This window comes from Tetrao urogallus (assembly GCF_951394365.1).
Source record: "Tetrao urogallus genome assembly, chromosome: 8".
In the NCBI taxonomy this organism is placed as follows: Eukaryota; Metazoa; Chordata; class Aves; order Galliformes; family Phasianidae; genus Tetrao; species Tetrao urogallus.
The window spans coordinates 17,375,751-17,398,080 of record NC_136821.1 but is presented as its reverse complement, the minus strand read 5'-3'; the positions used below and the strand labels follow the sequence as shown (position 1 = coordinate 17,398,080).

The window sequence follows — 22,330 nt, the reverse complement described above, 5'->3', positions numbered from 1 at the left end:
GAAATAATACTCGTGTTGTCAAATATTTAGAAAGAGTCCAGTCAGCTTGTCTGTTTTGACCTAGGTTACAGCAAAGGTGCAAGCTGACAGCAGCAGCTGTCATTTGATGTTAATAGACTTCTACCAGATCAACAGCTCTGAGCCTGTTGAGAAACTCACCAGTTTTGTGACTGAAAAGTATAAAGTTGAGGTCCTTGGCTGTCTTGTTCTATAGCTTCAGGTAGGCAAATTTCACTGACTCTACTATAGTTCTGGCTGTGTCCGAGAAACCATTTTCATTCTACTCTAAGTCTACTGTTGCTAACGGTTACATGTGTCACCAGGATACAGGATTCTTAATACAGACTTCCACCATTTCAGATTTCAAGAAGCATAAGCATTTGCCAGGGCCACTGCTCTATTCTTCCACAGCAAAAGACAACTTCACTGCCCTAGATGTCTTGGAATGAGATACAGCAGTGGCACCATTTACATGCAGGAATTTTTTTTCATATAATTTACAGTGGCAATGAGTTCACAACTGTGCATCCTGCAGTTTTCTAGACAATTTCTGAGTGGTCATATTTAGCTTGTAGAAGACTTACAAGGGCAGGTGGTACTTACTCTTTGCTGATCCTACTATTCTTTCGCTGTGCTCGCAGACAACCTGAAAAACTACATTCATACTGGACCGGACCCAGATCAATAATTACTCGCCTTTTGATGACAGCCAGGCTGACAAGCCATGAAATAGGCAAATTTTGAAGAGAAAAGCAGTATCTCCAAGTAGACAACTGAGATGACTAAGAAAACTGGACCCTCTGAGAACACGAGAGAGAGATCATACACTGTCTTTTTTTTCCTAACTGCAGAAGTTCGTCTCACTAAAGTAGTATTACTTTCTCCACAAACCTTACCCTGATAGCTATCTCTACATTATCATACTGCAATAACAATAGCACTAACAGATTCCAAAGAGGTCTCTGCCTTAAAAGATATACATTTTTAATGTCAAACAAGAGACAAAGGTACATTCAGAGAGCTAGGAGCGCAGAGAAAACAGAGATGTCACTTGTTATCCCATAAAAGTTGTTATCACATAACAGACTGAGAAGAACTTGCTTCTGTATCAAGAAACAAGCAAATAGTATACCTTTAGAACAGCGAAAAAAAAAAAAAAAAAAAAAAAAGCATGCTGCTAAAGGGGATACAAAGAGATGCATCAAAAAGGTCAGGGAGACACTGCCTTTAAAGCACAGCTGATATACACAAGAACACATTAAGAATAAGATTTGTTAAGGCTAGGATTTTGTGGTATTTGAGATTGGAAATACTAAAAAGTTTGTTTCACAGTTCTTAGAGTATCATCTTAGAGGATATGCATAAGAAAAACTGCTCAATGGAAAAATGATTTTACAGTAAAAATCTGAGAGGGATACACCTATACATTCACTGCACACTTTTATGAGATTAAATGAAAAAGGTTGCCAAAAATATAAATGTACAGAAAGGTATGGGATGGGGAAAGAAAAAATGAATTCCCAATGGAAAAATAAATCCAATAGCAATTAGGAGAACCATGTCTGGGAAAACGCACAGACAAAGCAACGTTTCAGAGGATGAAATACAGTAAACTCCTGAAGGTGGTTTGTGAAAGATGAGGCCAGAACGTTTATTCTGATAATGTAGCAAATGCATTTGTATCTAGAATATATGTAAATAAGACACATAAGTTCTAAGGTAATTGAATGACAAAGTAAATGATTGAACACCAAAAACACGATGTTGTGACACCAACAGTCAAAATTTGCTAGGAATATATTTCTAGCCTTTATAAAAATAACAACAATAAAAGACCAATTAATTTGCATCCCAAATCTTCAGCAAATAGAGACAAAATTCACAAAGTGAAATGTGCACTGAGCAAGAACTGGAAGACAGGAAAGGTAACTACATAAAATCAGAAAATTTGTGAAGAAAGGACCAATGACCCGAGACTATTGTGAAGGGGGAAGCAGTGGAGGGGGGAGGGAAGGAGGGAGAGGGAGCTTAAAAAAAAACAAAAAAAAAAACCAAACAACAAACCAACAAGATACTAGTCTACAGATACAGGCTGACAGCTGAATCACATCTAGCCTGAACAGGGACTGGAATGAAAATTCCTGCCTCTCCACACATCTGGTGTTTTGTTCATTCCCAGCATACAAACAAGGTACCCAGGTGGCTCTGCCGTGGGTAGCACTAGAACACTCTATCCAGCACCCAGTCAACCAAGCCAAAGCCAAAGCTTCAGACAACAAATACAGACATTCACAGGCTCAAGTATACTTTAAAAGTAAAATATGATAATTTTTACTAAGCAGTGAGTAACCAGTGAGAACTCTGAAGCCAAAGCCCGATAACATATAATTCTGCAGTATGTATAAAAAATGCAACAAATAGCACACATTCTTAAAACAAGAGCAATTGCAAATAAATGACCAAGCACTTAGGAATTGTCAGGTAACTGTTATTTTTTTCCTTATAAATGTGTCACTAGTGTTTTAATGCCAAATTTGAACTTTTCTTTGGATTGTAAGAATTGACATCTTGGGACTGGCTGCAAACAACTGCAATTAGTTTCCAAAACCAGTTCAAACTCCGAAAGCTTTTTCTGGTGAGTAACTTTATGAGACCTTGAGCAATTTAATTATCCCATGCCTTGCTTCTCCATTAAAGAAAAAAAGCAATCAAATACCTTATTGTTAGTTATCCCACAGTTGCGCTCTTAGTGATAAAAAGAACAAAGTATGTGCGACACCGCCAGCTGGAGAGGACCTGCCTAATCATTTGGAAAATTATTTTCCAAAACTGTTAGTAACAAAAAAAAAGTTATAATGGCAAATGGAAATTAAGAAAATTTAAGTCTCATATGAACTTCACATTTCTGTTTATGTCTAAGTAACAGCAGTAGGTGGATGGGAAAGTACTATTTCTTCTGATATCCTATCACTTGAACTTATAAAAAAGTCCCTCAGATAGGAAAAGTTTAAACAAGCTAGCATTATTTTCGTATACACAAAGCAGTTAAAAGCCATTTATTCCTCTTCTCAGAGATAATCCCTGCTAATTGCTCTAGTCATGGAAATGAATTCTGTGTGAAAGGATAATGAAGAATACTTGTCAAATTGGTAATGTCATTATTTCACTGCACAATCCAAACAGTATAATCTGACCCATTCCCAGCATGCTGAGTATCAGCCTACAGAAAAAGACCCATGCATAAGCCATTCTGACCTTTCCTGCTAGTTTCTTCTGACCTTTCTGACCTCATTAGACTGCTGTGTAGAAAAGCCTAAATAAAGAAATAAGGGAGCTGTTGGATACTCTTGATGGATTAGAAATAACAAGAATGCGTCTAGGTCTTTAGTTACAAACCAGACCACTGAATTTCGATGTTTTTCAAGGAATCAAAATGACAATACGGATGATGATGAATAAATAGGGAGAAACAGTGTTAATATTTAAAAATGAATAATAATTTTTAAATTGTTCATCAGCATCCTTAACCATTTATTCTGACGCAATGTTATAGGGTCGGGTTTTTAAGTTTCTGACTCAGTGAGAACAGATATTAAAAAACAATGGTCCCAGCACAGTTATTCTCATTAAGTAAGAATGTGACTTCAGCATCTTGCTGAAAGAAGGCCTTAGTCTCTTCTGGACAGATCTGTTTAATTAATGTCTCAAATTCCCAAAGCAGGGAAATTCTAGAGCCTAGGATACAGGACTCTGAAATCCTTGCATCACATTTCAGCCAATACATCACATAACCAACACTATGTGTATCTTAACAGACAAAAGGATACAGATGCTATGAAAGTGCTAATTCATTAAATAATGTGGTTTCTTCAGTGGAACTACTCACAATTCTCACACTGGTTCCAAGACCTGAAGTAGAAAACTCACACGTTTTTATAACTTGCTTAATAGGAAGTATCAAATACATAAATTATTTTTGCTCACTAAATATGGAGTTTCGCCTTTTTTTTTCTTTTTCTTTTTTTTGCTAGTATTAATACCTGCACAAAACTCTCAGAAAGGAAACCACAGCTCCACAGCAGAAAACCCTCATACTATGAGAGAAATCCTGCAGTAGTTACTCTCTATGTTGGAAGATGGGGCACAAGCCTTTTTGTCTCTTACTTCTAACTTCTAGGGAGAAAAGTAATATAAAAGAATTTACAGTCAGACACACATTTCAAGTTCCCTTTTAACATAACTACTGATTAAAACCTATCTTGTACTGAACCACTGGAAGATTTTTAGTATAAGATTTTTTTCTTTATATGCTTAGCTGCTCCTAAAATCACGACAGTGGCAGATAGGCTGACCTCACTCAAGGAGTTCAGGCTTTATCATGCTACCCATTAAAATGCAGCCAATGTAATATAAAATTAAATTATGTCCATTTTAAAGAAAAAACTACCTCATTAGTTCCTGAAGTATCAGCTGTGAGACAGCTGCTCAGTTGTCCTGAAGTTTTATAGATCCTGGCATGGGAAAACTGTTACATCTGTGATAGCAGAGATCATTTCCTTCAGCAGCTTACAGCATTCGGTAAAGCTTTGTGTGTGACACATTTCTCCTAGGCTAATCAAACATACCCCACTAGCACCAAGCCTGCACTATCAGAAAAGAACATTTGCAGTAACTCTCATGCCATTTTCTAGTGCAGAAAACAGCCACTGGCCCTAGATACATAACACAGCATAAGCTGTTAAAGGACACAAACATTAAAAACAACTGAGTCAGGTTTCTTCTACACATTGTACAGTTGCTCCATCCAGGCAGCTGTTCCAGCACAATTAGATCAGTCTTTCTGAACTCCACAACCCCTAGTTAAGACAACAGTGCACATATGTACACCTTCCATCTTCATCTGTATGCAGCCCTTGCTCAATTATTTCAGAAGTCATAGATGGTTTGGGGACTTTTTACTCCTCTGTTATTAGCCAGGGATTGTCACACAGAGACAGTGGATAGGAACCTAGTATTTGGACATGAAAAGTCAAAAGCAGAACTGTTACTACATTATAACTCTTTTTTACATACAACAGAAATAAAGCCTGTTTGGTAAAAAATTGGCATCTTGTTGTATGCAGAAATTTCTATCAATTGTCTGTATGTAACTGAAAGAAATTCAGATCTGGTAACATATAGAGTGAAGAAACCACTCCAGAAAGAGGCAAAGGGCTCCACTTGATGCATCAGGGTGTATACTTTTAATTTACTTGCACTTTTCAGGCTTTTGACCAATTGATGACCAATTCACGCTTCTGAGGAGGGCTGACCCGCAGGGAGAAATTAAATGGAGGCTTCTGACACTGACTGGGAAGAGCGTAGATGGGGTGCCAACAAAGCGTGAGAAAGACAGGCTACAGCCTGGGGGAGGTGGCACAGAAGCAACAAGACGCCTGAGGTAGCAGGTGTAATGTGTTGTGAAACAAGTGCAAGATAAGCACTTCTAAAGCTGTGCTGAATTAACTGGCTAACACAAAAGCCTGGACATAACTTCTCATCAATAATTCTGTGCAGATCCATCTCTATCAAAGGTTACATTGTGAATCTTCCCAGCTTTTCTATGCCTTATAATTGGTTTATTCCTGTGAGTTAGACACAAAAAGTCAAGCTACCATTTAAAAAAACACATAGAATAAACTTCCCCTTCACAAAAGGAAGGGCAAAGAGAAAACATTCCAAAAGGACTGTTAAGATGAATAGGATAACTACTCTGTTATCATATTATTTATTTACTCTATTATCTCATGTATTAAGTTATTTACGTTATTTATTAAACAAAGCTTGGAAAACTTGGGAACTGCAGGCTAGCCAGTCTCATCTCTGTGCCTGGCAAGACTGCGGAGTAGATCCTTCTAAAAGACCTACACTAAGACACACGGAAAATAAAGACGAGGTGACTGGTGGTAACCAACATGGCTTCACCAAGGGCAAGTCATGCCTGACAAATCTGGTGGCCATTCATGATGTCAGCGGATACAGGAAGAGCAATTGACCTCATCTACTGGACTTGTGCAGTTTGGCACTGTCTCACATGACATCCTGGTCACCAAATTGGAGAAAAATATATATGACGGACAGACCATTCACTGGATAAGGAATTGGCTGGATGGTCACACTCAGAGAGTTGTGGTCAATGGCTCAATGTCCAAGCTGAGACCAGCAATGAGTGGTGTTTCTAAGGGATCAGTGTTGGGACTGGTGTTGTTTAACATCTTTGTAGGCGACATGGACAGTGGGATTGAGCGTATCCTCAGCACATTTGCAACACCAAGCAAAGTGGTGCAGTTGACACACTAGAGGGAAGTGATGCTAACCGGAGGGACCTGGACAGGCTTCAGAGGTGGGCCCATGCCAACCTCCTGAAATTCAACAAGGCCAGGTGCAAGGTTCTGCCCCTGCGCTGTGGCAATCCCTAGCACAGATACAGGTTGGGTGGAGAATGGCTTGAGAGCAGCCCTGAGGAGAAGTATTTGGGAGTGTCAGTTGTTGAAAGATTTAACATGAGCCAGCAATGTCCTCAGCACAGAAGTTGCATCAAGAGAAGTATGACCAGCAAGTCAAGGGAGGTGACTCTGCCCCTTTACTCTGCTCTCATCAGACCCCACAGTATGCAGGAGTACTGCACACAGTTCTGGAGCCCCAGAAAGAAAAAGGGCATGGAGTTGTTTGAACAGATCCAGACAAGGGCCACAGAGATGATCAGAGGGCTGAAGCACTCTCCTACAAAAACAGGCTGAAAGAGCTGGGGCTCTTCAGCCTGGAGAAGAGAAGGACTTTGAGCAAACTGGTCTAAAAGGAGGTATATCCCCCTATAGCAGGGGGGTTGAAAATAGGTCTTAAAAGCCCTTTCCAACCCAGACCATTCTATGTTTTTAAAAGGAACCCCACCCTTTCAGGGGCTTAGAACTAACTGCAAACATATTCTAAACCCCATAAAAATGAAGACTTTTGTTTAAATGCATTATTTGGTCTGCAAACTATTTACTGTTTAATGTGGAAATAAATACACTAAATGAACTGCTAAGGTATTTTATCCCCAAAGCAACACAAGAGGAAAGAATTTATGTATTTGCCTAAGAGAAAATCCCTCCTTGCAAGGAAGAGCAGATGAAGCTGTTTGACTGAGAAGGCAGCAAAGGGAAGGAATGCCCCTTCGGATGCACAGATCTGCTCTACCTGAACTACAGTGACCCTAACTGCTCCTGGTACCCAGGTAAATGTGCACTTCGAGAAGGTTTAAGAGAAAAACAAGAGGGGGAAAGCTGTACTCTTATCTGAATATTTTTTCATCACAATGAATGAAAATACCAACTCCTATAGTAAAACACAGCTACCAACAATCAGGCATGAGACTGCAGACAGCTGCAAGAATTGGGTGCTTCTCTGGGGAGGCAACTTAAAGTCCTTTTCTTTATCTATAGATTTGATAGTGAGTGAAAGGCTGTGCAACAGCAGATAAAAATCCTTCTTCTCTGTAAATGTTTAGCAGATGACACCTGAAGTTTAACTGCAGGACCCTATTTTCTATGTAAAATGGTAGCACAGGGCCTACCTATCATCTACAACTGCATTTCATCAACAATTCCACTGTCTGTGTTTCACCCAGATTGCGTTGCAGAATGCTTTTTATCCAATTATCATTTTCAACAAAAACTAAAATACAATAAGCAAATTTAGGTCAGAAACTGAACTCACCCACAGGTTAGGGCAAGTACTTCAAGTATACTAAGGTAAGACTAGTTCCTCAACAACAACTTTAAAACATCTTTGAGCTCAAAAATAATACTCTTACTAAGAAGATACTGAACAATAAGACAAAATGCAGTTCTACAGAAATACTGAACAACAAGCCTTCATGCTATTAAAAAGCATTAAGGCTAGAACTTCTACATCATGTACTTAAGAAATCCCAATTTTTTTTTCTTTTGAAATCAACATTTAATATCGATTTTATTCACATTACATAGAATTATATATATATACATATATACATATATACATATATATACATATATACATATACACATATATATACATATATACATATACATATATACATATATATACATATATACATATACATATATACATATATATACATATACATATATACATATATACATATATATATATATATATATAGCTGTCTCATGGGCTAGGGTGTTGGAAGGCAAGGGGGCCTGTGAGAGCTGGTGGGCATTTAAGCAGCTCTTCTTCCAAGCTCAGGATCAGTGCGTCCCTGTGAGGAAGAAATCGGGAAAGGGTGGCAGGAGACCTGTGTGGATGAGCAAGGAGCTCGTGCACAAACTCAAAGGAAAGAAGAAGGCCCATGAAATGTGGAAAAAGGGTCTGACTACTTGGGAAGAATACAGGAATGTTGTCAGGGTCTGCAGGGATGCGACAAGGAAGGCTAAAGCCCGCCTGGAATTAAATCTGGCAAAGGGGATAAAGGATAATAAAAAAGGGTTTTTCAAGTACATTAACAGTAAAAGGAAGACTAGGGAGAATGTGGCTCCCCTGCTAAGTGATGGGGGTGTTCTGGTAACGGGGGATGCTGAGAAGGCGGAGATACTGAATGCCTTCTTTGCTTCTGTTTTCAGTGAAAAAGCTCCCCCTCGGGAATCTGAGACCCTGGAGGTGAGTGAGAGGATCTGGGGAATGGAAGACCCCCCTTCTGTCAGGGAAGAGGTGGTCCGGGAGCGCCTAGGCAACATCAATGTTCAGAAATCCATGGGACCCGATGGGATTCATCCACGGGTGCTGAAGGAGCTGGCAGAGGTGATTGCTGAACCACTTTCTGTCATCTTTGAGAAGTCTTGGAAGATGGGGAAGGTGCCTGAAGACTGGAAGATAGCCAACGTCACCCCAGTCTTCAAAAAAGGCAAGAAGGAAGACCCAGGCAATTATAGGCCAGTCAGCCTCACCTCTGTCCCTGGAAAGGTGATGGAACAGCTTGTACTGGATGTCATCTCCAGACAACTGGAAGAAGAGGAGGTTATCAGGAGTAGTCAGCACGGGTTCACAAGGGGGAGGTCGTGCTTGACCAACCTGGTAGCCTTCTATGATGTTGTCTCTGGCTGGGTGGATAGGGGGAGAGCAGTGGATGTAGTCTACCTTGATTTCAGCAAGGCATTTGATACTGTCCCCCATGACGTCCTTATAACAAAGCTGAGGAAGTGTGGGATAGATGAGTGGACAGTGAGGTGGGTTGAGAACTGGCTGACTGGCAGAGCACAGAGGGTCGTTGTTGGTGGTGCAGAGTCCGGTTGGAGGCCTGTAACTAGCGGTGTTCCTCAGGGGTCTGTGCTGGGTCTGGTCTTGTTCAACATCTTCATCAATGACCTTGATGAGGGGATAATGGCCACCCTCAGCAAGTTTGCTGATGATACGAAGTTGGGAGGATTGGCTGACACGCCTGAAGGCTGTGTTGCCATTCAGCGAGACCTGGATAGGCTGGAGAGCTGGGCAGAAAAAAACCGGATGAGGTTTAACAAAAGCAAGTGTAGAGTCTTGCATCTGGGGAGGAATAATTCCATGCACCAGTACAGGTTGGGGGATGAGCTGCTGGAGGGGAGCTCTGCGGAAAGGGACCTGGGTGTCCTGGTGGACGACAGGTTGGCCATGAGCCAGCAGTGTGCCCTTGTGGCCAAAAAGGCCAATGGCTTACTGGGGTGCATTAAAAAGAGCGTGGCCAGCAGGTCAAAGGAGGTGATCCTCCCCCTCTACTCTGCCCTGGTAAGACCTCATCTGGAGTACTGCGTCCAGTTCTGGGCTCCCCAGTACAAAAAAGACAGGGATCTCTTGGAAAGAGTCCAGCGGAGGGCCACGAAGATGGTGAAGGGCCTGGAGCATCTCCCCTATGAGGAAAGGCTGAGTGAACTGGGTCTGTTCAGCCTTGAGAAAAGGAGACTGAGAGGGGACCTGATCCAGGTCTATAAATATCTAAGGTGTGGGGGGCAGAATGGCGAGGCCGGACTCTTTTCAGTGGTGAGAGGAGACAGGACAAGGGGAAATGGCCAGAAACTGGAGCATAGGAAGTTCCACACAAATGTGCGCAAGAACTTCTTTACAATGAGGGTGACGGAGCACTGGAACAGGCTGCCCAGGGAGGTGGTGGAGTCATCTTCTCTGGAGATGTTCAAGACCTGCCTGGATGCCTACCTGTGCTACCTGGTGTAGGGAACCTGCTTTGGCAGGGGGGTTGGACTCGATCTCAGGAGGTCCCTTCCAACCCCTACAGTTCTGTGATTCTGTGATTATGTTCTAATTTTTGACAGAAGGTCAGTTTATCCATTACAAATATGGAAAAATATGCAGAAGACAGCCCTCTTTTTCACTGAAACTGTATTAGACTACCGGTATTCAAATAAATATTCAGGTATCCAATATGGTTACCTAAAGCATTTTAATACAGCATGAGAGATAGAAAACAAGAATGAACATCACAGCACTCAGAGCACTCTGATGTTACACTCTGAATGAATGATTCAGAAGATTCTACGTGTTTGCACACCTATTAATTGTCAAGCTTCCTTAAAGGTTTTTTCTTGCTAATAAGCCCTATCTAAGCCTCCTCTGATCTCTAAAACCCATTAAGAGTTAATGAAGTCATGAAAAAAATTCACCAGAACCCTGAGAAACAGCCTCAAAAGTTTTTTCTTCAAAAATGACCACGCAATTAAGCCTTACACTGCAAGGTTTGTACACTGTAATTCGAATAAATCTGAAGTTGTTCTTATACTGGAACACAAACATACCACTCTTTTGCCCCAAATTTTTACGTATGTATCCCGTCTGTCTAGAGAAGGGCACACATTAACAGTGCCCTTAGCCAGTTTGATGTGTAAAATATTTAGTACTTGAAAACTACTCACAAATGCCCTCTCTGATGCAGCCAAAGGAATACTGGTCTATTTCCTTTCCAAATCCCATTTTTAGTTGCACCCACCAGTGGAACAGCGGTAGCAGTAAGGCTCATTTGGTAAGTCTTCCTGCAGAGTTTACCAACTTACTGACTTAATGGAGCACTCCTAAAGTCATCAGGGCCTTTTTCTGTTGTGTTTGCTTAATTTTTTTAATTATAGTTCCAACTTCTGGCACACTAAGCACTCAAATGAGAGGAGTTCTCTTCTTTACACAGCATCACTAGAGCAAAAGAAAATAACTCAACAGATAATTAGAAATCAGACTACATAATCTAAGGCACCAACTACTGAAAAAAAGTTAAGTCTCAGCTGTGTTTGGTAATGTGCAGTAAGGATAATCTAGAAAAGGTAAAAAGAAATAATATAAGTTCATTTGACTCTGACTATGAAAACAACCAACAAGAAAAAGGAATAAGCGTGGTCATGGAACACTGCCCATGTGCGCAGCTCCACATGATACAGAGCCGTACATAAGCAGAATACTACTACATTTAGATCTATGGTTGTTCACAAGAGGACAGTTTTAGTGTCTGCTTTAATTTTCTGGTTTCAGACATTTCAGGATAAGAGTTAACTACACTCATGCTTTCCAGTTTTTCCTTCATTAATATGTGCAGCATTTAAAAATAACAGTCTAACAACAAACACGTGAAAGAAAAACTGTACATGTTTTCAAGGATCACAGCAAAACTTACAGCAAATTATGAACATGGTATCTAAGAGATAGCTTTTATTTTCCTTTATTTATCAAGCATTTTAATTACTGTGTGGTGAAGCTCTTATTATAGCACACAGATTACACACAAGCTCTTTGAACACATTTACTACTTTAGCTGGATAGCTCTTTGCATTTGAATAAATCATACACATTACTTCCAGTCTTAGGAAAAAAAACAATTGAATTGTGTTGTTATAAATTAAAATACAAGCTTTGAAGGCACCTCTTCAGACAACTTAGTGTTTTCCAGAATATTAAGCAGCTTATATTTTTACAAGCAAGTAAAAAAAGATGCAACAGTTAATTCATTTACATAGGCAAGAAGTTACGAACATTTCTCCTGTGAAATCTAATTACATTGGAAGCTGTTGATGTATAATAATCTAAAAGCTTTTAGCATGAATTTTAAGCCATTTTAAGCAAAGCTGCAGCTGGAAATTAGAATGTTTTCCCCAATGCTCTTCTAAAATTGCAGATAAAAATCCCTGCAGAGATATAAAATATAACACCATGTTCTGTACCATCAAATGGTACCAAATTGAAATTGGGTCTGCATAACTGCATAGACAGATGCACGAGAATAACTGCTACCATACTACTGACCTTGTGATCTCAAAGAAGGGCAGATTCTCTCAGGAGATTTTTAGACCTCTGAAATCATGTTTTCAGTCTGTAGACATTTCCTTAATCTGTCCTTAAAAAAATGAAATTCATGTCTCATTACTGTTAAAATGATATCAACAAACATAAAATTTCTATCAAATTATTAGTGATGCCTTACACAAACTCACAGAATAAACAGCAAATTCAGTTTGTTTGTAAAAAAGAAAAAAAAAAAAGCAATAAACATGAGGAAACAGATTTCAGAAGAGCATGTGATTTGTGTGTATAAACCATACAAAAAAAAAAGTCACTTCACAAAAATATCTAAGATTGACCTGAATTACTGATTGTCTTCTATACTGTATTTCAGAAGGAGCAGATGTGACTCGTTAATTTATATGGCACACAGCCAGTATGCATGTTGTGGTTCTGGTACACACTGGCCACTTCTGCTAGCAAAGCGACACAACAGGAAGCCTGCACACCAAGAAGTCTGTCACTGAACAAAACAAGATTCAGGAACAGCAAGGACAATTAAACATTAGTGTTGCTTACCAAGGCAGGTGACAGACTTGCCATCTGTTGAAGCGCTTAAAGCAAGATTTCTTATATTTCTAAAATACATTTTCGAATATAAGTTTTGGAAAAAAATCTCCACCTGATCTATAGTGTACACTTGGGCATGTGGCTATGGTAAAGGGAGAAAAAGGAAACGAGCACAAACTGGTGACAATCCCGGCTCTGCAATTACAGGTACCAATATGCATCACTTTTTATTTTGTCCCATAAAACTTGTGATTCTGCTTGAAAAAAAACAAAACAAAACAAAACTTCATAATCATATTTTGGTTCATTTTAACTTGCAAAAGATTAGACTGGAACAGTCATTTCAATATTTCCAAATGCAGAACCTGCTTATGTGGTTTGAATGATCACTTCTCACCTTCTTCTGCGGCACGGAAAAAATGAGCACAGGAAAGACAGGCTCATGGTCACAAGTAACACAGAGGCACTTCAAATATGCCTGGAAGGTATTTTGTGTTCATAGGTGGTTCATAGCAGCGTGATCATAAAACAAGACATGTACAGATTCTAGACAAACCTCTGGCAATTTCCATCTCTTTTTACAGCACTGGGAATGTTCTTCTAGCTGTGACTCTCTGGGCATTCAGTTCCTAATGTTTTATTTACTATGACCTCAAGCTTTAGTAGTGTAACAACTGATACTTCTCTATTTACAGCATGCTTAAGATTTTTTTAGGATCAAACTAATTTGGAAAATAAGTTTTTTCATCACGATAGAAGAATTTCAGGTGATAATTTAAGTCTGCTTCATTCAGGCAAACTAAATCAACCCTCAAAAGTACTAAGATGTGCTTTACACTTCTTAGCGCCTTACTAAGTTTTACACAAACTAATTGATATTTCATGCCAATACTGTTACTGCCTTGATCGCAATGTGAGGAAATGGATACAGTACACACAACTCAAGCTTTTTAGAGCAACAAAGTTCTGGTTTGCAAAACCAGCAGTTTTTTTTTTTTTTTTTTTTTTTTTTTTTGAGGTACACAAACAAATGAGCCAGTAGCTAATCCACTAATTCATCACTGAACTGATGGAGAGCAGCAAGCTTCACAGAACAGATCACACTGAGCAGACTGTGTGAACTTCAGAGCAATAAAAAGAGTAACCAAAGATGCACAGGCAGAGAGAGAAAGGGATAGGTAGGGAAGAAATCAAAAGGCAGTTCCAATATCAGCTGCCAAATGAATATGACATTGTGCGTGTGAACAGCTCAACACTGCGCGCTGCCAGTGGGACAGCAGAGACTGCAAATACATGTAGGTAGGGATCTGTATAGTCCTACCTCACACTCTACTAAGTCAGCGTTTTAGCTTTTCCATCACGTCATTAGACATGACAAAGGTGACAATTTCTACTAATTTTCAATAGTGCTGTAAAAATGAAACGATGACTCCGCTCCAAGGTTTTCATCAACTTTGATAGTATTATATGAGCAAAGTAATGTGCAAAAAATGAAAACAAGAGTTGATAGGCGTGCTTCATTTAAAAAAAGAAAATTATCACATAACTTTTTCACTTTTTTGGTAAAATGTAGGTCACCTACAGTTTCCATAGTAACCACTGCTGCACTGTAGCTCCACAGTTGACCACTGCCTATGGCTGCTTCCTTTGCTAGCAGGTGAATGTACAAATACAGCTACACCTCTGTTAAAAGGAGGAAAAGCTAACCTAAGCGCTTGGAATTGCCCTTAATTTACTTGCAAACACAACTCCTGCTTCAACATTTTCAAAAGTTTTTCCTAAAGTCCTTCAATAGATAAGCTACTTTGCAAGCCAGCTGGAAACGCACACAAATATTTTTTGTAAACTTGTAAAATTAATTGTCTGCATTTTTGGGAATTCAAGCTTGGTGCATACAATGAGTAGCCTTTTAATATTGTCAATTAATTTATCTCCTTAACACTGAACATCAGAAATACAGAAAGCTCAAAGTGGACACACGCTAGCTGAAGCTGTCTTTGTTAAGAGCGCAGCTAGTTCCGTGATGCTGTACATAACAAGTGGGACTTAATGGGTTGGAATATGATAATCCTGCACCCAATCACACAGCAAAACCCAGTAATATAACAGAAATAGAAACATGGATAAGAAAGGTTGAGGCCTCATTTGGGGAAACATAGCACAATTTTCAGTCAATCTGATGGTGAAAATCCTTTTCTCGCCACTATTACCAGAACTGGTGATGAATTCTTTAAAATACAAAGACTCCATGCTACACAAAGACACTAACTGGCTATTATAGTGAACGGGGAAATAGCAGGATAAACCAATGTCCTCAGCCAACCACAAGCTGTTTCCCTCTTTAAAACAGAGCCATTTCGTTATTATGAGGGTTCAAATGGAACTTGCTACATAACACCATCATAATTGTCAAATGTATTATGAAAAGTCTGAAACAAGCTTTGAAATCAGGATACTACCCACACACAAATGTAGTGGGGTAGTACTGGTAGTCTTATGCAGTTAGAACACCAAAACCATTACATACTCAGTGAACAGATGAATGACAAAATCAACAGTGTTGAATAGAGGAGACTGTGATATTTTGCCAGTTTCAGAAGTTACTCAAATACTACACTTAATAGAATTACATGCACTTCAAAGATGAATAGAATAGCATCTTAACACATGCCAACTTCAGCAGTTTAGCAAAAAAAATAGTCTCTTTAGTGGCCACTGCTAGAAAAGCAAATCACTGACTTGCAGAACGTACCCTTGAAAGACAGTGCAGCTAATGAAGAACCATGTTCTGAACTGTTTCTTGCAGTTCTGATAAGCCATAATTGAGAATAAGTCTTTCATTATTATTATTATTTTTAATATCTCTATTCAAAGAAAATATATGTTAAAAAAATGAAGGAATCTTCTGGAATTTTGTATGACACCATTTTTACAGATCTGCCTTGTAGTTTGTTCCTCTCATCATGCATAAAGTACTGGTATACTTTCCTTCTTGACATACTGGACTCCCCTACACCTGCTTTTGACCAGTCACAAAGCTCTCCTCTAGCAAAATAGTCCAACTGAAAACAATGAATTAACTCCCGAGTCTCTGGAGGTACTCAGCATCCTCACAATTTATTCATATTTCCCAGGCTAAAACAATGTATTCCGTACACAGACTATGTAATTTGTTTAAAGCACTCATTCTGACCATCTTTAAAGGCAGGTATTAAAAGCTCTAAACCAGTACAGAATGCAGAACTTATACTAAACGTATGAAATGAAAAATGACACTAGATTTAAAAAAAAAAAAAAAAAAAGGGGGGGGGGGGGGTAGGATATTATAGGAGTCTTTCTGAAGCTTTATTTGCTTTGCAAGAACACAAAGAAAATCCAAGAGAAGCTTCCAAAGGACCACTGGGACTCTTGGTAGGAATAAAAGCTGGCACTAGGACAGAGCTGTCTTGAAAAAGAAAGCATAAAGAAAATTTTTCAGACAAAAATGAAACTATTAGAAGTTATAAACCAGTAACAGAAAAATCCTTTTCCCTTCTTTTATGATTTGATTCATCAGTAATTTCTCTGCAGAATCTAACGTAATAGTATCAGACCACCCAAGCTTTCACTAGAATCCAAATGTCAGAAAGTTTCCTCATGTCTGAGAAGCAGAACAGCTACAGTTAGCACTCAATCTAAGTTACTTACCTCTAGGAAACACATTGTAAAACTGTATTATTTGTCAAAGACCACGGAAAAAGCCTGCACTAAAATAAAGCCCATTCACACGTTAACCTCATGGCTTCTCCAGGAAAGAATGCTGAGTAAGACTAGCTCAAATCCAAGCTTAAAATTAACTGAAAGGAAGAACCAACTTTAAAGACTGGGGGTTTAAGAACGTTCATCCTTATCAAGAAAGTCACAGTCACCATGATTTAATATTTTTTAAATTGAATGTACATAATTGAGCAAAATAAACTTCATATTCTTTATGGATGGTTTTCATGCATTCGTAAAATTATTAAGTTATTTTGCACATTAGAATAGCATCTGAAGAAGACAACCACTACTACAGGAAGTTTAAACTAGTGGCTTGGATCTGATGCATTACTTTAACCACATATAAATTGTATATATTTTATATATAAATATATATAATGCACACATACATGTATATTATTTTGCATCAGAAATCAAAGACAAGCTATCAAGCTTGATTTTAGCAAATCTCAGACAAGGGCAGATCAGCAAATCTCATTTCATATGTCATGTTACCATCAGTACATACCCCTGAGTGCAGACCAGGATTTACACAACTGCAAGGTGCTTTCCTCTAGCAAATACAAAGCAGAACTGCAAGCGCTATGGAATCCCAATCAACATTTTCCAGTAATTTTCTAATGTGTTTCTCGAATATGTTCTGTGTATCATTGAAATGAAAGATGAGTCAACTTACTAAGAATTTACAAACTGTCAGAGCACTGAATTCTTTTGATCTCGATAAAACTGGCTCATTCTCATTTTGTTCATTAGCCCTAACTCTTTACCAGTTGTGAGCCAGCCAATCTGTGTCCTTTTCTGCAAGATGATTTATTTGCCAAGGAAAATCTGTTAGCGCTTTCTTGCTCTTACTCTAAAACTTTGCTTGTTGCTTGTCAAAATCCTCCTGCCTCAGGGAACCTCATTTCATTCATATATGATCCAATTAACAAGCTGTCTTTCCTCCCCCAATAGCTCTCTATTAGCTCCTCCCTGCATTTCCACTAATTCTTCACCTGTGGATTCTAAGGACTTTCTGTTCTCTTGTAATCCAGAAAAAGTCATTATTTTGCTCTTTTCTCCTTCCCCTTTTTTTACTTTCTGGACAACTACTTGATGAAATTCTATCATTACTCATCAAGTTCCATTTTGCTGAGGACTTACAAAAAATGCTAAACAATCTCAGAAAACAACCTGCTGCACTGCTTTGAGCCATGTCTTGTTCATTCCTTTATGTATTAACACGGTAACATAAATATCCACGCGATTTGAAAAGCAAGGATGTCTTAAGCTATACGTTATCAATAATTTTTAGGAAAGTTATTTGGCAAGGGTAGCAGGGTTTTCTTCTCAGCTATTTCAACTGAAAAATTATTGTATGTGGAGTCTGCAACAAGCAGGTATCCCTACTTAAGCAGCAATTCAATTACAACACTGTTCAGTGAAGAACATCTTGATGTGTTCACTACGCTCTGTTGATGGAAAAATACTGTACAGTCCAAAAACTGTTTCAGCACTTCATTCTTACTCTTCACCAATCAAAAATCACAGTTGTCATAGAAACTGTAAAAACTGAAGTCAGTCATGACAAAACAATGGGATAATGGAAAATGTCTGCTGGCTCAGGTTTTCATGTCAGAAATGCCTCAGTGAATTTAAATGGAGACTCAAGTAGTTCCTCACATCTTGTAGCAACAGGTGTGATTGTTTTTAATAATCTGGTCAGAGTCTGGAAAGCAGTAGTATTGCTCCTTCTTTACACACTGGTTATACTAAATGCTGGAAAACCCTTCCCAAGCAATTCAGCATGAGTCTCTGGGTTAAGGAGACTGAATTTCTTTGATTCAGAGTCCAAGATATTCTGGAGTGACTTTTGGCTTCTGTTCTCAACATTTCTACAATCTCATTTTTGGCCTTTTAAACTAAGGCAAATCAAACATCACTTTAGAAACACACTGCCATTAGTTTCTGCCTCTCACATATTCTATCCAGAAAAAGAATTAAGCTGCAGACCTCTGCCCCAACCCAAAAAGGTCCAGCTCCATGCAAAACATTTTTTTAGGTTCTTTGCACGCAACACATGTCAGCAAAACAAAGCTCTACTCTTGACTAACAAAGGGTACAAGAGCCACCTCTACCACCCTGTGCCTGATCACAGACCAAAAACCCACACAAGTGTTCTTCCATAGCGTTTCACTGTGACCACCTGACACCTGATAATTACCAACTGACAGGTGTGACTTACTGCAGCCAGTTACCCTTCAAGCAGATACCACCCTTTCGAAAAGAAAATAATCATAATACACAAAGAAAATAGCTAGGCTGGTTCCATTGCAAGTGAACAAACTGTCTTCTAACACTTCATTGACCCTCTTTGCCTATGGATTATAATTAGCAGAAAGGGTACAGTTTGCAACACGCTTCATCAATTTGTAGAAGGTTAACGGACATTAATTAGATAAACTTTTCCAGCTGCACTTGAGCTTAAGTTTGGGAAAGCACAAATCCCTGTCAAATTCCCTAACCAAGAGTTTAGAAGATTTAAAACAAAGTGAAATCTTGCTTCCAATAAAATGAATAGCAAACAATGAGTGAAAAAGTAAACTTTCCTTCAAGGGTTTAACAAACACTATTCACCCTTCCTTTACAAGAATGGCATGAATTAATTTGCTTACACAGCACAGTCATCTTATCAGAAAAGAAAAGAACTGTTTGATTCACACAAGGAATACTTAAATCTTTGGGTGGGATGGAAGGGAGGAAAAGAGTTACCACAGCTGGAACAGCAGCCATTAACACTTATGAAATGCTGTAACTTCTCACTCCTTGGTTCAGTGGTAATTTCCACATCTAAAGCACCACTTAACATTTCTATACACTATTGGTGCATTTACTATACTTGTACATATATATATATATATACACACACACAAATATACATGCACTTTTTCAAATTACATATACATTTATGCACTTACACACCAATGCGTTTTGGATACTATAAATATATACAAATGTGTACTCTGACATATATCATACACTGAAACTGGCACATTCATTTCCATGGATGCTACTGGAAACATGAAAACTAATAAAACGCTACTGTAATCTTTTAAATGTTTTGGATATGCCCAACATTTACTTTTGATTAAAATACATGACCACAGAAAATAAATAAAAGAATTAATGTAAAATGCTGAGTATTAGTTATTAACAACAGTCTTAATTGATGTTTAGCTTATGAAATACTGTTATATTATTACATTCCAGTATCACAAAGAATTGCTGTGTATTGAGCTCATGGCCTAATAGAGGATTTTTTATATTGCAGTTGTGTGTCTCAGAAGTCCCTAGGAGAAGCAATGAATCTGCACATGTACTGATAAAGAAGAGCGAGAAGAATTCATATGAACCTTCTGAGATTTTTCTGAACAGCACATTGGCTTTGGGCACATTGTAGGAGCACAGACTTCAGGGAACATGTGCATAGCATAAAACACACCACTGCATAAAGTGGGCTGAGAAGGAAAGAATCCAACTGATCTCATATGAGGTTAGAGCAAATACACTTCACATATTTTAAAAACCTGCTATTATACATACAGCATGTGGTACTGAGAATGTAGTTGCATACGGCAGCAAGCCACGTTTTCATGTGTTGCCACGTATTTAAGTATTATACAACCTAATCCCACAAGTTTATCGCATCATTGTTATTTGTGAATATTCTTATTCCAACTTGTGCAGTGGGAGATCTCAAACTGCTAATAAATTTTAAACATCTGGGTTTTACAGAAGCTTATGACTGGTAGAAAGCAACAGCAAGAGAAGACAGGAATGTGAAAATGACTATTACCACCATTTGGTTGGAAAGGAATATTCTGAAACAAGATATAAAATTCCAAATCCTATTGTACAAAAAAACCTTATGCAAGCAGTAAACTGTGATAGTTGCACACTTTTAAAAACAATGGTTTAAGAAAAAGAAAACTGTTTTTAGATCATACCACTAATTTCTCTTTGAGGAAACAAACCAGAAATTACCACAAGTACCTCAGATAATTTATATCAACTACTGCATTTTCTTGGACTACGGTTCTGATGCTTGGATAAAAATACCACTGTAAAAAGAAGAATATGTGGCTTCTATTTTGACTCAACTATATTGTCCAAGATTCAGCTATGAAGAGCCACGTTCCTTAAATTCAAATTTCATTACTTATTTCTACTTCACACACACACAAAAACAACTACTTCAATCAGCTTGTTTTGTGATTTATAAAGTCTGTTATTGTAGCAGTCATGGATTCTTGTCTATTTTATGTACTTGTTTCTTCCTCTCTCAAAAACCTTAAAAAATAGTTACCCCAAACTGCGTTGCTTTAAAGTACTGCCATTACCGATAGAAACAACAAGCAAATACGTTGTGGCTTTGTTAAGAACGAAACAATGAAAACAAAAACCATATAAAAATGGAAAATCGTCCAAAGCTAAGCAAAATAAATGTATCTGCACCATGCCCTGAAGCCTATTTGCTAGAGTAAAGCACTGGCAGATGGCCAAGCGGAAGAAATTCCAGACTGAAAACCATATTGCAAAGCTCAGAGAGTTCAAGTTCAAGAGCCAACAGCAAGAGCCTAAACACAATCAAAGGAGAGTAATGAGTTGGGGGTGGAGGAGGGGGGTTGACTTCTCATATCTACCTGTGTCTCAGTTCATCTCAGTCTTTGTCCTTCTCACTACCATTCTAATTTCAGTGAGAAGCCTAGAGAAAAATCTGGTTTTTCAAAATCTACTCTACTAGCTGCTGTCTTTATTCTGTTCTTCAAGTGTCTCATATAGACATCAAGCATGAATATAACACCATCTCATTAAATATCCTTCTGCTCCTATCAAGGGTAAAAGGAAAAGACTGAGGCTCAGGTGACAGGATGAGTGGTTACAAGGATCAGCTGCCTGATTTGCAACAGATAGTGCAGACTACTCAGCACTGGACAGGATAAAGCAAAAACACCGGCCTCATATATTAGTTACTGCTGCTTTTTCCTCTTCCTCAAAATTATCACCCAAAACAGAAGATGTTCTCCCATTTTCCTAAAACATTTCACATTCCCTGGTTGTAACTGATATGGTACAAAAGTTATGCAATCTGACAACCACTAACTTTTACCAAAAAAGTCTTCTAGAGGAAAAAGATGTTTTTAAATAGGAAGGATCTCCTCACACTGTTAACGCTGAAATACAGTAAAACAGAGAAAAGAACTTCAAAATAAATGCAGGCAGCCTACACTGTGTCTCTTCAAAGTAAGTAGAACTTTTCTGGATGCCTTAATACAACAGTTCAGTACTTACGGGTAAAATGATTAGAAGCTGATGGGTGGCCACTGCTTCCGCTATCAGCGCTTTCACTGCTAGAAATATCATCATCCGAATCCCACACACAGGAGCAAGGCGAGGTGCCACTAACTTCTTCAAACTTCCTCTTTAAAATTCCACTCATTGCTGCAGTGCTGTCACATGCACCTGTAACAGGAACAGAGGTAATGAAGCATTGAAACACCTGCCTGCTGTTCAAGTCTTCTAATTCATTTCACCTGGAGGAGTTTATATATCATTCTGATACCTCTACCTTTAGTTAAGTGGCTCCTTATCATGGTTTTTTAAACAACTTTTACAGGAGAAGCTGTCCAAAAGACATTCTAACTCTATTACAGACTGTCTTTTCTTCTTAAGATAGAAAGTGCTATCTGTATTCTAC

At 38.5% G+C, this 22,330-nt stretch overlaps 1 protein-coding gene across 1 annotated transcript in view; it reads right to left on the bottom strand.

Annotated features, from left to right (window-relative positions):
• Nucleotides 1–22,072, bottom strand: part of CSRNP3 (cysteine and serine rich nuclear protein 3) — a gene marked incomplete at both ends in the record, with an annotated part of 62,338 nt that extends 40,266 nt beyond the window's left edge. Inside the window, one exon of the mRNA XM_079538964.1 lies at nt 21,925–22,072. Within this exon, the coding sequence (XP_079395090.1) occupies nt 21,925–22,072 (148 nt within the window). The remainder of the gene's footprint in view (nt 1–21,924) is intronic.
• Nucleotides 22,073–22,330: the final 258 nt, after the last annotated feature.